Source organism: Tyto alba, unplaced genomic scaffold (genome assembly GCF_018691265.1).
Source record: "Tyto alba isolate M040663 unplaced genomic scaffold, T.alba_DEE_v4.0 Super-Scaffold_38, whole genome shotgun sequence".
NCBI classification, from domain to species: Eukaryota; Metazoa; Chordata; class Aves; order Strigiformes; family Tytonidae; genus Tyto; species Tyto alba.
In genome coordinates, this window is record NW_024881313.1 from 33,038,767 (window position 1) to 33,053,331 (window position 14,565).

Genomic DNA, 14,565 nt, shown 5'->3' on the forward strand with positions numbered 1-14,565 from the left:
GCTACTTTCATACTCTGATCTACATATTTTGCTTTTCATTTTTATTCTTGTCCTCTTGCTTAAGCAGAACAGTAGCTAACTAATTTGGTCTAATTTGGTTGCAAACTGGGCAGCTCTTTTCTCACATAAGGTAATTGAAGAGGCAACTGTATCCCTGACAAAGCAGTGGCAGTGAAATAACAATGGAAAAAAGAAGAGATTCTACCACAGCAGCTGGTTAAATTTTGTGGGAAGCTGCACATCTCAACTAAATTGCAGAGATCAAAAGACTTACTCTGGATTTAAAGTGCTGTAACTGAACACAGTTTGTGCTCTCATGTTTGCTATACAGACTGCAAATCTATTTCCAGGAAAAGCTTCATATAAATTTCAATAATCTCTTTAATCACATAGCGAAGCAGACCTGAACAAGTCACTCACATTTTGTTGCAATGCAGATGAGTGTTGCCTTATTTTAAAAGATAAAAATACTGGCAACAGCAGAGTATGACATTTTTATTTTTACTATTACTGCAAGTATATAGAAATCATCCAATGATGATTGGATGATTCCATCCAACAAAGAAACAATTTCATCCAGCAATGAATGAATTGCAAGAGACTGCATGGAACTATAAGAAACTACCTAAAACATTATAAAACCAGTTCAGACTTAGTTAAAGCCTTCCCTCTGGCTGTGACCAGGCTGGCATTATATCTGGAAGCACAGTACCTAATTCTAGAAAGGAGAATTTCCTCTTCCCCTATCGGCCTGAGCTGAGCTAGCCTCCAAGCATGCTGCCAAGAGAAGCATCAAGGCTCAGAGCTCTTCCTGAAGAAATGCACTTTTAAATAGGACCTCTGTGAAAGAAGAGCTTTCAGGGCAAACACAACTTCACTCTCTGAACACCTCTTGACTTAGAGTACCGGCAGCTGCTGGCTGACCAGTGACATCAGGATGGACATCTGGCTTCCTTCCACCACCCCAAGGAGATCACTGAACACAGTAAATAATATTCTGTTTTCCTTCCAAAAGCCATCCTGAAGCCTGAATGATGGCAATCCAAAATTTAGAGGATGACAGGTGTTGCATTTGGCTGGCAGCCCTGTTCCAAACAACCTTCTGCAGAAAGGAAAGGTTAAAGACTGGGCTAGAGATGGCAAGGTTTATCGTGGTGCAGTGCAGGATTTTGAAGCCAGTCCAGGTAACAGCACATTTTAAAGTTTTCAGGAGCTTGCTGATTTCTAGGCAGACATTCACAATGTGCATTGTAAATGGTTCAATCTTCCCTGACCTTAGCCAACTGAGAAGGGCCAGAAGTCTGCTCCTGGTGATGCAATCTATAACATGAGCTTCCCTACTACAAGGGAACCTCTGCCAAAGCAAGAAAGTGAAGGAGCTTCTACCAATCCTTTCATGACATGATCTGGTGAAGTTTATGGCTCTTTTCCTCTGCTTTAACACGAATAAGGCAAAATTAGGTTGCATCTAGTCCACCTTCCCTGAAACAGAACTATGTACAGTGGAAATATCCACGTCAAACACAGGTCTGAGGCCAAGAGCTGCACTTCATTCTTATTTTGACAGCAACTGAAATGGCCAGATTTTATGCACGTTTGCTATAAATGTGCATGTAGATAAAGGCGCACCAAAAAATAGTCACCTACGTTTTCATGTAGCTAAATAATGGCTCACCGGGAACTGCACGCTCCTAAGTGCTACACAACAGCTACATGTACTGAATGGGCAACACCGAATGATGTCCAATATGCAAAAGAGGGGAAAACTAGCTACTTTAATATGGTGACAACGTCACTGAAGCACCACACTGGCTTTTCTAATTCACCTGAACAAGCACAGAAATGAGGGAACAAATTCCATACAGCATCCTCAAAAGTCCTGAATAACATCAGCACGTACTTGAGGACAAAATAGTGATTTTTAGACCTGGGGTGCATTTGTGGCACTATCTGACACCATTTCCTAGTTCCAAGTGCTCCCCTTCCCCTCTTTATTCCATAGCAGATGTGTAGAACTGCAAATTTATCCATGTCCATGAAATATTTCTTTGTGACTGAAAACGTGACAGTTCTTAAAAAACAAATTAAAATCGATATTCACTGTCCCAACGATTCTTCACATATCTTGTCCAAAAGGAATAATTTGTGCTGGCCCCTTTTACCATCTGGAGCCCTGGCTTTAGCATTCTTTTGGCAAGAGATTTATTTATCCAGAGTATCTTCAAAAATTCAGTGATGACTCAATCTAATTCATCATCTCATCCTCTCCCACCATGTCTTGGAGCTACTAATTACTGGGAAAGGTTATCCCTACACTGTGAAATATTAGGTTATCTGATTTCCTTCTCTGGTGACACTGAACAGGAATTTTAGGAATTACTTGCTTTCAGCCTAATTATGAATGTCCCTTTTAAATTTCAGGTATAATTTGATCATCAGAGTTCCTGTTTCCAAGCAGAAGCTCAGTATTCTCATATTATACAATAAAAAATTGAGCACACAGACAAATCAGGTAAGACACCATTTCCATAGACTTATCTATCATTTTCCCAGTATTAAGACCACTTCCAGAGTCACAGGATTAGTATTTCTAAACTTAAGAAATGTGTCTACATCACTTGCTTGAAATACTATACGGACAAAAGATACTGCTCAAAATAACTACTATTTGATTTGGCAGCTGCTACCAAGCACTCCACCTCTGAGATCAGCCATACATGTTCTAAATATACCCTCTGATTTTTGTGAGATGCTGATTAAATTATGGAAAAGATTTTTCTTTATTACTGTGTTCTCTTTCCTCTCTTTATAAAGTCTAGAAAAGGAACAGAACCACTGTTAGCATGAATCAGTCAGGAGCTTTGAATGTGTAGTTCCCATAAGCTCCGGGAGAGTTTCAAGGAAATGCATGTGAGGGGAAATTGGGAGCCTTTACTAGATCTTGCAGCAAAAAATTCTGCAGTTTCACTGTCTTAATGACGCTGACATCCTGGCCTCTCCCACCAGATGTCACTGCGAAGTCACATAAGAGGATCTGTTAGTGATAACGTAATGCAGGCAGAATGGAGATTAATAAGGCATACAAGTCATTGCTGAAAGAGTCTCTTTTCACTCCTCCTCTTGCTCCCTAGCCAAAAATAAAGCATAGCAGCACTGCTGTGCATTAAGCTCAACAGAGCAGAGTATTAATTTTAAATGATGGATACGTATAGCTGATGTTGCATAAGAGTTTTAAACGCATGCCATGTGAGCCGGCGCTGGTGCCTGGCTGCCAGATGGGGTTCTTGCTGACGTGAGGATGAGGAGACATCCAGATGAGACGTCACAGCCACGGTGTCAGGGCTCAGTCTGGAATGGGATGCTCACTTTGAGATGATCTTTAGAGACTTACAGGACAAACATTTCTGATCACTCTGATAGTGACATGAGGGAGTAATTAAAATTCTTCCTTTTGCAACAAAAGCTCCTAAAAGTCAAAAATGTGTCCCACAGACCAAGTCGCAAAATAGATTCTAGGGGACTACTCTTACATCTGAGGACACATGCAGCAAAACACAAGGAAAACCCTGTTTCACACTCTATGGATGGCCCATCTGTAGGTGAAAATCCCTCCTTCCCTCCCACTGGTGACAGGAGCGCACATCACCGTGTTGCATCCCGCTCCCCCGTGATTTCCAAGTTCTCACTTAGCAGCAGAGCATAACTCCAGAAGTTGTCTACGTCTATCTGCAAACGCAGACTTGCTCAAAGGAGGTCACACCAGGATTTTATAGAAATGCACCCCAGAAAAGGTCCCTGTCATACTCAGCAGAGCCCCACTCCCCAGCATTTAGCACCACACAATCCCAAACTCAATGAGTTTCCGAACTGGAACACAGGGACACCACAACCTTCTCTCTGTCACTGAGCAGGATCACCTCTGGCAGAGCCCCTCACTGCCACCCTTTCTCACATCTGGACAGTCTCTCCAAGCGCCTGGTAGCAACTGGAGATGCTTTAATTACACCATGACAGAAATAATTGCTGTTGAAGAGTGCTCTAACAAAGTATTTAAATTAAGTAAATTTTACCTGCATTTTACTTTCTAAAATGTACATTACTTCTATTAAAGTACTATATATATATATAACATATAAATACTCTTATCCTATCGCTTTGAAAGTACTTGGTGCTATATTACCTCTTGCTTTAAAGTTATCTTTAAAGACTCATTGTTGCTAAAACATATTCACAAACCAACAACAATCATACAGCAAACTGAAATATAAACCACTGCTGCTGCTGTGCATTCAAATGCTTAGTTGGTTTCAGCTGCAGAACTTTAAACTCTCTTTTATAGCATATTACTCCATTTTAGTATAAGCATCTATCAGGCACAGCTCTGAAAATGTTAAGTCAGACTATGAAAACACTGTCAGTGCTTATTTTAGTAATAAAAGCCATGTTTAATCTATGCTTTCATGTTACAGTAATCTATGTAGCGATCTATAACCTTCCAGCTAAATGCACTAAGTAGATTAAGCTCTGATTGATTTGAAATGTTTTTCACTATATTACCAAAAGTCTACAGATCAGCATAAATACCTCAAAGAAATTTTTTGCCCTTTGGCAGATTTACAAAAGCAGAGCTTAACTTGAATTGAAATGAACTTCTGCATTTTTCCAGGGCAAAAAGCCTGTCAAGTCTATTCTAGATCTGCTCTGCTTCCGGACTTAGTAAAAACCTGTGATTAATAGTACAGCGCATCTATTCTGTCATGACAAAAGCAATCACGTTATGAAAAAAAGTGTTCCCTCTGGATCTACTGTTCATATGGAGTGTCAGGATTTACCCCAAATGGTGGCACTGCTGGGACTGCCATCTGCATGGCACCCTGTGCAAACAGCTCTTGGAAAGCAGGGGGAGGGATTTTTTTGTTGACGTGCTCTTGCCGATTACAATAAAAGACCTTAAAAATTGGCTTCCTCAAACAGAAAACACCAAGTTTTGTGGGTTTGTTTTGCGCTGTGTTTAGGGAAAGTGAGAAGCAGGTCACGAACTGTCACAGTAACCCGGCGGGCGCAGCGGGGAGGCTCGGCTGCTGCTGCTGGAGGTGGTGAACTTCAGCAACGAAAAGAGCACATGAGCGACGAGGAGTGTGCTGAACTCTCAGTGATCCCGTTTCAGCATTTCTCGCAGCTCCTTTGCAGACTATCTGCTGGAAATGGCTGCACAGATGGAATGAGATTTCTACATATGCTCAGCATTCATCTCGGTAGCTCGCTGAGACAGCGACAGTGCAAACAAACATGGGTCTGAGCATCCCACCCAGCTCTGTTAGGGAGGTGGAGAAGACACGTCTATAAACGTCAGCAGGAATGGGGGAAGAGGAAAAATACCCTTGAGGTGGTAAATTTCGATCCTTGCCCAGATGCCAAGCAACGCCAGTCAGGTCAGTTTGGATTTTAAATGTTGTTTCTGTTTATCCAACCGAAAAGGAGGCACTCAAAAAAAGAGAGAATTTGGAAAAATAAAGGCACCAGTAACACTGTGTCAGCAGAGCATCCCAGCTGCTGATAGGGTAAAACTTTGGTCTCACTGACAACAATAATGGAATTCCCATGGACTCCAGTGGAGAGATGTCATCCACTATGCAATACTCAATTTCTTCTTGGATCCTGCTCCATCCATCCATGCGTGAAGAGAGCTGACATCCAAACACTGCAGACCCATCCGATCCCGTGGCCCCACAGCTTGTTTGTGCATCTGTCATGAAATCTCAGTCCTGATTCCGGTCCCAGGTTTACCTCCACAAGGACTGCAAGAGAAAGAGCTCAGCTCACACAGTCCAGCTCTGGATTTTATTTTTGATTCTGCACCCCATCACTTGGGAATGTTTATAACTTGGGTTTTCCTGTGGGTCCTTCTACACCTTGCTTGTGAAGTAAGGGAAGTTTTTATTTCTGTATAATCCATACTTGGACACAAAGTGACAATTCCAAAGGGATGCTATATCCTTATTTCTGCAAAACATACTCCCAGTGAATAGCAGGTTCAGTGGTTCTACTCTGTACATGCTGCTGAGAGGTTACAGAACCTGGTTTGTATTTGATCATACATTCATTTCTTATCCCAGTACATTAACATAAAGTTAACAAGAAAGTTCATTATAAAGGACAAACCTGAAAGTCAATGTCAGCCAAGAAATTGCCTGAGCAATCCCGTAATTGAATAAAAATATGCGTCAGCAAAACAAGTGTCATCACGGGCTTGCCGGCATGCTTGGAGTTCACTGGCTTGACAAACTCCTCTCAGCATGGTGCAGTGTGTGAGACTCTACAGGAAGACCTTATGTACTAAATGATGTTTATCAGCAAAATACGGGTACTAATATGCACATTTGACCTACGGCGTCAAACAGGCTTGGCCACAACTTCAGCAACAAATTAATAAATAAATTAAAATTAAAGAAAATTAGCATTTTATATCTTCTTAGCCACTCCTTTGGTTACAAAATGCCTCACAAGGAGGACATGGACTTGCAAATATTCTGTGGTACAGTGTAAACACACATTTAAATATAAAAAAAAAAATCTAAAATATTTTTCTGCTGATGTGTTTGATGAATTTGTACACTGATTTATGGGACCAGCTTCTCTGGGAGTAGCAAACAAAATAATTTATTTTAATTCCCTCATTTTTGAGTCCAATGGCCCCAGCTTAGCTGTGATCAGAGTAATTTAAGGAGTGATTCATATTTTTACACCAATTAATGGTGGTGAATGGCATTTTGCAACATATTTTCTTCCATTAAGCCTCAAAGAAACTGGAAGCTGAGATAATAGATGTATTTGGACATTCCTTTCTCCAGAGGTAAGAAAAGCTTGGGACTGTGCTGGGACTTGCAGGAGAAAGTGTGACTTTAGAGGGAAACTGCCACAGGAAAGAGACACTGACAGGTCCCAAAAGCAGAATCCTTGTGAAAAGGAACAGCCGGGAGCATTATCCAGCAACAGAGAGAGAAAGTATTAGCTTAAAAGCCTATAAAGTCCCCCAAAAGAACTGGGGATGGCTGGGATCCTTTCCTAAGCTAGTGATCAGGTGAGACTATTTTGCAAGCAGCTGCTGACAGACACCTAAAGGACCATTTACCAGCTGAAAGGCCCAAAATAAAGCAGTGCTCCATCAATGACCCTCTACCCTATCAGGCCCATTTTCAAGGGAAAGGAGCCAATTACCGTGAGGACCTTTCTGCTTTTATAAAAATTTTAGGTAGCAAGATCTGGGCAGATTCCAGGGCCCACCTAGTGCTGTGGAAAACAACCAATCAAGTAAAATTGCTTCCTTGCTTCTTCCTTTAAAATAAAACCCCTTTCTCTCCCCATTTCTGTCCTTTTCTGTGATTTGGAAACTGGCACGTCTATGAGTGATTGCAGGTGCCATTAAATAATGAAGCAGTTCTGTTCATTAAAGCTTGGTGATTTATTACCTTTGGACAAAGGGAAAGAAAAACAGCCTGAAAACAGAATTCTTACATCATTTCACATTATTTCCAGTCCAGCACTTCAGACAACTGTTAGAATAGCAGACTTGCAGCTCTGTGGTCCACTAGTCCCCAGAAACGTAATGCTGAACATCTAACTCCAGCCAGTTCTGTAAATCTAGAGTATAACTTTAATTCATAGTTAACTGCTGCCCTAAATGTTGTGTCCTACCTTCATACAGCCAGTCGCTGAGCCCATTGAAAATAACACCTTCCTTTCCTGTGGAGACCACTCGGATGGCTTGTTTCCCCACATGAGCACAGTAATAGATGTTATTCTCAAAGATAAATATCTGATTTGAAGGGAAAAAGAAAAAGAGAACAGCATTAAGCAGTGGCTCCATTATAAAATGTTACATTTTGCTTTTACAATAATTGGCAGTACAAAATCACATATCACATTTTTATAGTGTCTTTAGTCAAAAAAGGATTTCCACAGCTTTCTTCCAATGCCATCAACTAATAGAAAGATGATAATTTACAACAAACTGAAGCCTTGGTCCTTTGATACAAGCTTTATTTTTCTTGCTCCTGCCTTCATTTCAGAAATTGAACAGTGCAGTTAGAGGGCATGAAATGAAAAATGCCATCGCTCAGTATTTTGAAAAAGTGGTCTAGGACACAGTAGCAGTTTGCAGAGCTGATGCCGATGCTATGTGGTGACTGAACTAACTACTGGAAACGGCTTCTTGCTTGTTTCCAGTTGCTCCTGCTTCTTTAAAACACAGTTGGAAACCTGTTAAATAAAACTGAATCCAGTTTTTTATGCAGATCTGACAAGATAACCTCTGCTATTGAATGGTGGGCAGTCTATGTGACTGTGGCATGTTGGCCAACAAAGCATGAGGAGGTCTGTGCTTCAGCTGGGAAGCAGCTGCTCACGCTTCAGGGATCCAAGGGGATGTGCGAGACCTCCCATCCTGCCCCCATCCCCAAGTCACCTTCCTACAGGATCCAGGGTGGACGGGAGAAAGGCACCCGTGGGGTCTCACCTCCCTGCCAGCAAGGATGCAGCTGCCATAACCCGCAGCCCATCTTTGGAAACCTTTCCCCTCCTGCAGCAAAAATCTAGTGGATTCAGGTTGCTGAAAGATGACATGATCAGAACATCCCAGGACCTTGCAGCTCCTGGGGAGGGCAAGGGCAGACCCCCACCAGGGATCGCCGGCGGGTACCTGAGCCCATCTGCAAACGCCTGCTCACACATCTGGTGCTGTCTGTGGGAAAGCAAGTCCATCTTGGAGAAGAATTTATAAATATAAAATTCTTATCAATCATAAAAATTTAAATTCAAGATTGTCAGGAAAGGAGCCTAACATAAGTCTTCCAAATAAGCCTCCCTTTTTTTTTTTTTTAAAAGCTAATTTCACATGAATTGTTAGATCTACTGCTATGAGAATGCTTTTGGGAATCAGGCTGTTTATTTAGGTGTTTAAGTGCTGATCAGCAAGCAAAATTTTAGCCAGCCATGAGACAAAAATATTGTTCCATGGCATTAGTCTCTATCATCTGTTTAAATGCTTTGTTCTGTGTTTTGCTGTCATCAGTGACACAGATCCTGTCCTCTCCTCACCCCAAAGTGAACTGCATCCTGCTCAAAGTAGCACTCTTGTTTTTAAAATATTTTTAAACTCCATTAAGACTGCAAAGAAGTAGTGAACAGGGTATCAGAAAGACATTTAGAATGAAAGACAAACTGATAATATAATTGAGTAGACATTCACAGATGGGTTTTTATGCACTTGGAAGATACTGGAATAAATATTAAGTATCTTTACCACGATAGTAGAATGCAATTTCTCATGTTACACTCATGAAATGACAGAACTGGGAAAATACTTGCTTTCAGCTTCTGTTTCACATCCTATTACAGTGCATGTTTCACCTAAAGATGAGCTGGAGAGAATCCAGAAGGAAGTATAGATCCTAATTGAATTTTGGCAGCAGTTACAGTGAGTTTTCCTAACAGTAAAAAGTATGACTGAAACTGTAGTTTGCTTTCATTTCTTTTAAACTAAAAAAGGCTGCGTACAATTATTATTTTTTGAAAGTAAAAACATGTTGTGGAAGATAATACTTTCTCTTTCCTACCTTGATTTTCAGTAAGTAGAGGAGCCGGATGAGGGATGCCAAGTAAAGAATTTTATGTTAGTTAGTCTGCATATGGAAGGGTCGCTGAAGCTTAAATGTACATAAAAATCAGGAAGACTAAACAGAATAAGATACTTTGGGCCCAGACAAATCCAAATCTCTGTGTCTAAGAGGTAAACATGCTGGGAGTGCCTGTGCGGGGGCTATTCTGTGACAAGCACACAATCAAGTGGAATTATTCAACTGATGCAACCCTTCCCTTGCCCAGATTCTTCCAGCAAATGAGGGTTTTGCAATATTTTGTACTGTGTTAAATTTTAAATGAATTTACAGGAAAAAATAAAGAAGGTGGATTGACAACCTGTTCCTGGCCTTCGCTTTGTAAAGCATTGCAATGCTTTCTGCCTTCACTGTTTTGTCTTTCAAAGCTTCATTGCACTAATCAGGCTGCATGAGTTATCCAGTAGCTGCAATGGAAAAATAATATAGTGCTCTGACTTCAAATTGTCTCCCATATAACTCAGAGCCAAACTGCAGCACCTCATAGAGAATTTAAAATTATCCTCCTAACTACAGTGCCTTGTACCCTAAAAACGTCAACCATAATCAAGATAAAAGATAACTGAAGCAGCAGAAGGAAGATTTCTGTGTAATGTATCTTATAAATTAAGGAAAAGCTTTTGAACTTCCGTTATTCATCAAAATGAAATGTCTTTGGATTACTTCACATTCTGGGTTAGAAATATAATAGATGATATTATGAAATACCTATATAATACTTTTTACTATTTTGGTTTTATGACATCAAAGCAGTGCTTTCTATCAAATGATCACAATCCTTTCAGATAATTAGAGGATAAGAAATTTTGGTAAAGAAAAATAATAATTAAAAAAATGTATGGACATCACTTCCACATTATTTTATGCTTTAGTTCTAGACTAATGTAAAATGACAACACAAGGGGTCAAGCTCAGTTTTATGCCTCTCTGTACAGGTGACAAGGACCAGATCTAAATTTTCTGTGTCTTCTCTTTTGGTGTACATACTTTAGCAAGACTTTACCCCCAACATTCTTGCAACATATATGCCTTTTGTCATGGACAGCACACAGTCCAACACTGAACACAACTAATAGCATGGAAAATAAACCTGTGCTATGTCAGGAAGATATCCCCACATTGAATACCATGTCTGTTTTCATCTTGACACATTCAGTGCAGAGGAATGAGAAGATATTCTTAAACAAGTAAGGAGGATGGAAACATCCATATATAGATTGAAGAAACTGAAATTGCTAAGTCTATTAAACAAGGAAGACATAAGCTCTACAAGATAATGGAGAGGAAACAGAAAAAAGGAAAAGGATGTTTTCACCCTTTCATTTTTCCAAAACAACAGGGAAACCAATGAAGCTTAGAATAAAGCTGTTTGAAAGTGGATAAAAATATTTTTACTAATTAATTCAGAAATAATGCATGGAACTCCTTGCCACTAGATGTAACAGAAGACAAGAACTTCATTCTCTTCCTGCTGGATGTTATAATAGATGCTCAAAAGATGAAATACTTAAAAATAACCGGAACATCCAGGGGGACTAAAATGAAATTGTTTGTTTGTTTGTTTTTTAAAATGCATTCACTTAAACCCAGAATAACAAAAATCAATGGGGATTTTGCTGTTGGCTTTATGTTGCTTAGGATGTCACCTGAAACTTTCAGCATAGGATGTAACCCTTTTATCTTCAGGTATCAACACACCACTAACTTGTGGGCTGGGAAGGAATCTCTGCCTGTTTGCAACTTATATTAGAACTGATTACTTCAAACCATTTGACATCCTTGTGTGACACATCTAATATTGGAGAAAAAATACTAGATTGGCTGGACCACAAGCCTGAGACAGGGAGAGAACTTTAAGTCAAAGATTAAGCATTTATCCAGTAAGATAAATATATACAGTAAGGCAAATATTTAAACTAACAACAAAATAAACTTAATTCACTTAAAATATACAAGATCCTTAACAACACTGATTGATTTAAGGAGGATTCATTTAAAATGTTTTTGCAACTGCTTAAAGTCTTCTGAAGTAATGTTCTAACAAACTGACCAAGAGTAGTATTAAGTAATTATGCTACAGTAATTAAAATACGGCTTCTTTTAAATGCATTAATTTATGGTCCTTTTCAGGAATCTAACAAAAATAATCTTTTTAAGACAACTACAAAAGTCACAGTGATCAACTATTTTGAGCAGATGAATACCACACACACATTCTTTTACAGCTGTTCATTGTACCTTCCTGCCAAAGAGGTAAGTGAAGTTCTTATTTATTCAAAGACCAAGAGAAAACGAATTCATACACATTAATCTGAATTTTTACTGCTTCTACTTATTTTTGAACTGTAGTGTAGCATTTTAAGTTTATGTTCTCTTTACCCCATCATTTCTAACATGTATAACTTGTCAACTGAATGAGCGACTCCAAGCATAAAGTTAATACCTGGATGCTTATTACTTTAAATTATTAGCACATTGCAGAAGTGCCAATGATTCCTACACATTAGAAGGCAGCCTTCCATACTGCAAGGCCAGCCCACAGGATTTAACTTTGAGAGAGTAGTTAATGTGGAAAGGTCAGCCATTTAACATGAAAAATTTGACCAGCAAGGACTGGCCTTCATGTATAGACAGGAACAAAGTCTTGCCTTGACACTTTTTAAATTCCAAGTCAGTCCAACCTGCCTTGGAGGCTGAAAAAAGTCACAAAATGAAAGACTCGGTGAGTGTGGAAATAGAACTACAAATCAACACGCTACTCTTTCCTTGTCCAACATAATGTATTTCATTGTCTCCTGTTTTTAATGTTAAAGTCTTCTTTTATTTTTTCTGCCCATCTAGAAGTCTGCTCTTCTGCTGGCAAACCAGTTTACCTGAGGGCATATTCTGCAGAATAAATAACAGATTCATTTTATAATTCTGGGCATCTCTCAGAAATGTTTATATTTATTTTGCAGAATCAGTAAAAAATACCTCTGTAAAGGTAATTATTCATGGACTTCACTGTTGTAGATGTTGAACAGATGCTCAGAAAAGACAGTCCCTACAACAGCACATCATTTTAACAGGCAGAGAAGTATTATTATCCCCATTCAACATGTGAAAAATGAGAGACTGCAGACAGGATTCAGTTGCCCAAACATAGGTATCTAGAGCCATTTTAAGACCCTTCATGCATCTAAAACATCTGGCAGATATGACATAGGAAATATGGGAAACCTCTGCTCTCACAGGGTAGCACCTACAGGCCACAAACTTTGGATGTTACCTGCTGACGTGCTCTAGGAACCTGTGTTTAAGCAGGCACATCCTATTTTAAATGCCACACAGGAAGACTGGCAAAACCGCAAGTCAGACTTGGGTAGCTTGAGCTCTATTTCAATGCCTTAACCATAAAATCATCCTTACTGTAATTTTTTCACATCAGGTAGACTATTATAAGCTTGTGAAGATTGGGAGAGAAGAGATCCAAAATGTGCATTGTCCTGCGACGAATTGCATATCTAACTGATCAGTTATTGGCAGAGTCATGGTCATCTTTAATGTGATACTTACTTAAACTCGTACTTCCTTCTGGAAATGCAAATCTATGGCTACTGTAAAATCCCTGTTACTGAATAATAAAGAAAAATAGTTCTTGTATGTACCTTGCTCTGTACATCTGACATTGTACATTGCCAAAATACGTTGGTAGGATTCAATATTGCCTGATCTTGTGCAGGACTTTCTGTGGCCTTGATGTAGTCTGCCTTAGACAGATGCCAAGTAGACTCAGCAGACTAATGCAGGGACCAGTGAAGACCTAAAGGAAGATAAAGTCTTCCTAACTTCAGGGATTAGTCTCCAGCAGCTTTTATGGTGTACTGGATCCTCCCAGGTACAGATAAGGTCAATCAGTGCAGTTCATGCAAATTAGGTATCTACTACTTCCACCGAGTACAAACAGCCAACAACCATTCAATGTCAGATGCCTTCAGACACTCAGGCTCTGGTCCACTAGCTCTTTGAGAGTAATGACAGCACAAGCATGCATTCAGAATAGACCATCACTAGATTAATATGGGAATAAGAAAATAAAATGCATGACGAACACAATCTTGAAGAAGAGACCATCCTCCCTTCCACTCCTACTGATAAGCCAGACTCTACATTCCTCATGCACATCTTTCAAAGTCTCTGAAAGTATCCTGCTGCAGGGCAGCACAGCCCCAAAAGGACTGTAGCATATGCTCAATGGCTATTGCATCACTGCTGTTGTTCATAGTCCTAAACACGTCCAAGTCCTTGGGCTCTTCTACCTAAATCCCAATCACAACATATCTCTTAAGCAACAATCACCCATTTCACCACACAAACCCTATCAGAATATATGTGGGCAAGTTAAGTTAATCCTGTGGGAGGGATCCCACGCTGGAGCAGGGGAAGAGTGTGAGGAGGAAGGTGGAGCAGAGATGACATGTTGTGAACTGACTACAACCCCCTTCCCCTGTCCCCCTGCCCTGTTCACAGGGAGCAGGTAGAGAATTCAGGAGTGAAGTTGAGCCTGAAAATCAGGGAGGGGTGGGGGGAAGGGAAGCTGGTGTTAGTTTTGTTTCATTTCTCACTATCTCAGCCTGTTATAATTAGCTGGCAATAAATTAAATTAATTTCTCCAAGTCAAGTCTGGTTTTCCCATGACAGTAATCGTTAAGTGATCTCCCTGTCCTTATCTTGACCCATGAGGTTTTCATAGTCTTTTGTCCCCCAGTGTCAGTAAGAAGGGGGAGTGACAGAGTGGCTTGGTGGGCATCTGGTAGCCAACCAAGGTCAACCCATCACTACAGTCCCAGAGTTTAATCAAGGACATTTTTTTTTAACTTTTCAGTGTAAGATACTCCCTTAAAATTTTTAA

At 40.0% G+C, this 14,565-nt stretch overlaps 1 protein-coding gene across 4 annotated transcripts in view; it reads right to left on the reverse strand.

Moving 5' to 3' along the window:
* DPP6 (dipeptidyl peptidase like 6) overlaps positions 1-14,565 on the reverse strand; it is a 559,441-nt gene that overhangs the window by 78,209 nt on the left and 466,667 nt on the right. For all 4 annotated transcript variants that reach the window (XM_033009667.2, XM_042801789.1, XM_033009666.2 and 1 more), the window contains exon 8: positions 7,696-7,816. In XM_033009667.2, coding sequence (XP_032865558.1) covers positions 7,696-7,816 — 121 coding nt within the window. The remainder of the gene's footprint in view (positions 1-7,695; positions 7,817-14,565) is intronic.